Source organism: Oryctolagus cuniculus, chromosome 6 (assembly GCF_964237555.1).
Source record: "Oryctolagus cuniculus chromosome 6, mOryCun1.1, whole genome shotgun sequence".
Classification (NCBI taxonomy): Eukaryota; Metazoa; Chordata; class Mammalia; order Lagomorpha; family Leporidae; genus Oryctolagus; species Oryctolagus cuniculus.
Window position 1 is genome coordinate 1,228,648 of NC_091437.1, and position 5,466 is coordinate 1,234,113.

At 49.0% G+C, this 5,466-nt stretch overlaps 1 protein-coding gene across 1 annotated transcript; it reads right to left on the reverse strand.

The window, feature by feature from the left end:
* Positions 1 to 1,347: 1,347 nt before the first annotated feature.
* LOC100337866 (olfactory receptor 2AJ1-like) lies at positions 1,348 to 2,747 on the reverse strand. Its single transcript, XM_002723415.4, has one exon. The coding sequence runs from the start codon at positions 2,630 to 2,632 to the stop codon at positions 1,550 to 1,552; it is 1,083 nt and encodes a 360-aa protein (XP_002723461.3). The 5' UTR covers positions 2,633 to 2,747; the 3' UTR covers positions 1,348 to 1,549.
* Between the last annotated feature and the right edge of the window lie 2,719 nt (positions 2,748 to 5,466).

A 5,466-nucleotide genomic window follows, 5' to 3' on the forward strand; every position in this document is an offset into this window, starting at 1 on the left:
TGGACAGCATACGATGCGTGTACTTTTAACACCAGTGTCTGTAGTGAACTTTCAACTCCTAGAAATAGCTGCATATGCTATCGTGGCAGAGAATTTTCCCTTCTTCTCCTAGTGCAGCCCACCAGGGACAGGAGGAGGCTGCAGGACAGAAGCAAGCCAGAAAAACCCCGAATCACTGCAAAGTCTTTTCTGCTAGGCAAGAGTCGTTTATTACATGTCCACATACTCCACATCAGCAAACATGATTTCAGGAGATAATTTAATGATGTATTCAATAGTCTCATTTGATTTTCTCAGCGAGGACAAGGGTCGTACCTGTTCTTATTTCCACTCTCGCCATCGGAATTCGGCTTCGTCATGAGAGCTTCTTGCTCTGCTGGCTGGGACCAATTCATTTTAATATTTTGGTGCCATATTTCATGCCCAACTACAATATAGTATAATGTCAAATTCACCAAAACTTAGTTAACATCCTTGATGTTTTAAATTATCCCATTGTGAAAGGCAAAATAATGTTTCATCCATTAAAGCTTTAAACGATCCCTTCACATGTAGTTAAACATTTGGTGATGTTTATTTAATACATATTTAGTTAATATGCTATAATAAAAATAAATCAAGCATTTGCCACAATAAACTGTGATTTTTTTTTAGCTTTTGGTATAGTCATTTAATTGAATTCTAAATAGGAACATTTATTTATTTTCTTCATTAAAATATTGGTTGTGGATCAACTGTGCCTGAATGTGTGTGTGTGTGTATGTGTGTGTGTGTATATATATATATATATATATATATACATGAAACAAGATGACTTCAGGATATTCTTAAAAACGATAATTTTTTTTTTGACAGAGTGGACAGTGAGAGAGAGAGACAGAGAGAAAGGTCTTCCTTTGCCGTTGGTTCACCCTCCAATGGCCGCTGCGGCCGGCGCACTGCGCTGATCCGATGGCAGGAGCCAGGAGCCAGGTGCTTTTCCTGGTCTCCCATGGGGTGCAGGGTCCAAGCACCTGGGCCATCCTCCACTGCACTCCCTGGCCACAGCAGAGGGCTGGCCTGGAAGAGGGGCAAGCGGGACAGAATCCAGCGCCCCGACCGGGACTAGAACCCGGTGTGCCGGCGCCGCTAGGCGGAGGATTAGCCTAGTGAGCCACGGCGCCGGCCCTAAAAACGATAATTTTGATTCTAGCAGAAAGTAACTTGATTTCACTGCAATCATGTATACATACATTTTACATGTATGTATGTGTGTGTTTATGTATGTTTCTCACTTTAAAAGGCAGAGATGTCAAAGCAAGCTCAGTGATGAAAAATGGAGACTTCAAGTGGAGTTTATAGCACCTGGGTGATTAGTATCACAGAAGCAAACGCAACTATACTGACCTGAGTTTAAAAGCCAAGACACGTCACAACTTAATAACTGTCAGGGTTTGGAAGCATCCACTTCTTTCCACACGTGGGGCGTTCAAAGCTTTTACTTGCTTTCAGGAGAAACCCGCAGTGGACATCCTGCTGCGTTAATAGAGAAATCATGGGAACACAGGGTTCACTTCTCAGGCAGGAAGTGATCTCCAAGCATGGTTTTCATTGCCGCCAGAACGTCCTTGTTCCTGAAGCTGTAGATGACAGGGTTGAGTGTGGGGGTGACGATGGTGTAGAAGACGGCCAGGAGCTTGTCCTGGCCGGGGCTGTGGTAGGCCCTGGGTCGCATGTAGGTGAAGATGAAGGGCCCGTAGTACATGCCCACCACGACCATGTGGAAGGAGCAGGTGGAGAAGGCCTTCTTCCGTGCCTCTGAGGATCTCATCTGGAGGACGGTGTGAAGAATCCGGCCATACGATGCAGAGATCATGCAGAAAGGAACGAACAAGAAGATGACGCCACTCACGAAGACGCCACGCTCATAGCGCGATGTGTCTGCACAGGACAACTTCAGCATGGCGGGGACCTCGCAGAAGAAGTGGTCAATGGCCCTGGGGCCACAGAAGGGGAAAAGGAGAACGGAAGCCGTGTGAACCGTAGAGTTGAGGAGCCCCACGAGCCAGGCACCCCCAGCCAGGAAAACGGCCGTCTTCTCATTCATCAGCATGGGGTAGCGCAGTGGGTGGCAGATGGCCACGTAGCGGTCACAGGTCATGGCCGCCAGGAGGAGGCACTCACCGCCCAGCAGGATGAGGGACAGAAACACCTGCAGCCCACAGCCTGCAAACAAAATGGTCCTGCTGCCCGACAGGAAGTCGGCGATCATCTTGGGGACAATGTTGGAACTGTGCAAGATGTCCATGAGGGACAAGTGGCTGAGCAAGAGGTACATCGGGGTGCGGAGCCGCGGGTCCCTGTGGATGAGCGAGATCATGAGCACGTTTTCTGTCACCGTCAGCACAAAGATGGAGACTAGGAACGGGAAGAAGACCAGGCTGGCCTGGCGGGAGGAGAAGAGCCCCAGCAGAGTGAAGTCGCTCCCCAGACTGTGGTTCTCGCCGCCCTGCATGGGGGCTGCTGCTCCACCTGCGGGAAGACAGGTAAGTGGACAGACAGAAGGCCGGAGCCAGGCCTTGTCAGTTCTGTCATCCCCGTCTGCATAATCAGAGCTGGCTGCTGACGCGCTGTCAGCTGGGGTTGGGGGCATCCACTTGCACACACCGTGCTCGGAGCCTGTGTAATAGTGACGAGGCTCCTGCACTGCATGGGCCCCGGGCTCCTCCCTGAGCCTCCAGACCTCGGCTGCTCAGACCACTCTGGGGCCGGGTGCTCTCCCATGTCCCTCCCACCACGAACCTGCAGTTCCCGAGGCTCCCACCCACAGTGAGGCCCTCATCCTCCTACTGTCCTTCCCTTCCCGTCATACTGAATAGTGAGGACAAGGGTCATACCTGTTCTTATTTCCACTCTCGACACTGGAATTCAGCTTCGTCATGAGAGCTCCTTGCTCTGCTGGCTGGGACCAAACCACACCCACAACAGTGTTTGCACACAGCAGTTTCTCAGGGATATTTGCTGAACACGTGAATGGAATAAGTGAACTGTGCAACTTGAGTTTTAATGGACTTATCTATTAAAAAACGTCTGAAGAATAAAATGTAGAATTCCTCAGAAATAATAAAGGAATAAAATACAGGATCAGAAACTATTTGTATGTTTGTAATTTGAAACGTCATCAATATTTGAAAAGTAATAAAAGAAGGCTTTATTCAGTCAAAATAAACAATACAGGCCGACACTGCGGCATGGTAGGCTTAGCCTCCACCTGCGGTGCCAGCATCCTGTATGGGTGACAGTTGCAATCCCAGCAGCTCCACTTCTGATCCAGCTCCCTGCTAATAGCCTGGGAAAGCAGTGGAAGATGACCCAAGACCCTGGGCTCTGCACCCATGCGGGAGACCTGGAAGAAGCTCCTGGCTCCTGGCTTCGGATCGGCCCAGCTCTGACCATTGGGACCATTTGGGGAGTGAACCAGCAGATAAAAGACCTCTCTCTCTGCCTCTACCTCCCTGTAACTCTGCCTTTGAAATTAATACATCCTTAAAAATATAGAAATAAACAATACATCTTTAGGAATATATTTTACTTCCGCATTTTTGACATATAGAGACTGAGTTACAACTTGTGGATTTGATGCATGGGAAATCAGTCATTACTGTTATCTGTTGGTGCTTGGATAATTGTTACTTAAACATTTACACCACGGTGGGCTGAGCATCTTTCGTGTGCATGCTCCTCCTCTGAGTATGAAAAACACATCCATGCACACAAATACAGCAACCAAGACTCCCTCTTTATATTCCTAATGTGATCGCTGGAAACAAGCAGCCAGAAACACGCCTGCCGCGACCTGAACAGCCGTGCTCAGTTTGAACAAAATGAACATAGATTTGCCACTGCCATGGAAATTAGTGTAAAAGTCATGTCCCTCTCACTACAAATGGCTCACCCTTGTCTGCCTTCATTGCACAGATGTTGCAGATGTTGAGCCTTCATTTTCAGTTGTCTTGTGGATTAGTGAAGATTTGCTAGATTTATGGAGCGTCTAGGGAGGTACCTGCTTGCATGGCGCTGTCCGTTTTGACGGATCTGACACACAGCTCAGCAAAGTTTGGTGATGGGTACAGATTAAGACTGAAGAGTGGCAGTGCCCTGTGAGCCAATCACAAATGGGTTTCCAGAATCACTAAATACTACTGGCAATTCACATTCCGCATATCCGTATCCAAAGATGTTCATTTCCCCAGTTTCTTTTTTTTATTTTCTTTTATTATTTTTTGACAGGCAGAGTGGACAGTGAGAGAGAGAGAGACAGAGAGAAAGGTCTTCCTTTTGCCGTTGGTTCACCCTCCAATGGCCACCGCAGCCAGTGCACCGCGCTGATCTGATGGCAGGAGACAGGTGCTTCTCCTGGTCTCCCATGGGGTGCAGGGCCCAAGCACTTGGGCCATCCTCCACTGCAATCCCTGGCCACAGCAGAGAGCTGGCCTGGAAGAGGGGCAACCAGGACAGAATCCAGCACCCCGACTGGGACTAGAACCCGGTGTGCTGGCGCCGCAGGCGGAGGATTAGCCTATTAAGCCACAGAGCCGGCCTAAATAGAACTTTCCCCAGTTTCTAGAATTATATTATCCTTCTCATTTTACTTTTTCAGTAAACTCATTAACTACTGACTCATCAGTTTGGCAGATTTCTGGCCTATATAGGTCTCATCGAATGCTTCTACAGGAATGATTGACTTGATTTTATGGTATTGGATATGAGAATATTTTTGAGTATTCAACAGTCGGTCCTTCCCTGTATTCCCAACTGGCCCTTATGCTTCTACAGAGTTCATGCTGTCGACAGTAGTACCGGTTTTCTCTCTTCAGCTGCTGGAATCACTGCAATGCTCTGTTTATTTTCCTTGCCATCTTCCTTTCTCAAGCTTGTGTCCACTTCCTACCAATTCTTTAATCAAAGTCTGGAGTCTTCTCCCGTGATGCTGGAATTGTGGATGAGGTTTTCCTTCTACACCATCTGGGGGTATTTGCAGTTTGGATGAAAACAACACTTGCATCCACAGAGGAATGCCCTGTAGTGAGTGCCTCAATTCTGCCACGAGGTGGAGAAAACAAGAGTCCCACCTGGTTCAGCCTCCCCCACCTAGGCCAGCTCCTCCTGAGGTCAAGGTCCCATCTTCTGCAGCCTCCCCTGCCTAGGCCAGCTCCTCCTCAGGTCAAGGTCCCACCTGGATCAGCCTCCCCCACCTAGCCAGCTCCTCCTCAGATCAAGGTCCCACCTACTACAGCCTCCCCTGCCTAGGCCAGCTCCTCCTGAGGTCAAGGTCCCAACTGCTGCAACCTCCCCGGCCTAGGTCAGCTCCTCCTGAGGTCAAGGTCCCACCTGCTGCAACATCCCCGACCTGGGCCAGCTCCTCCTGAATTCAAGGTCCCACCAGCTACAGACTCCCCTGCCTAGGCCAGCTCCTCCTGAGGTCAA

Coding starts and splice junctions, on each gene's coding strand:
- LOC100337866 (XM_002723415.4), bottom strand. CDS start 2,632: ATGCCCCCAACCCCAGCTGACAGCGCGTCAGCAGCCAGCTCTGATTAT.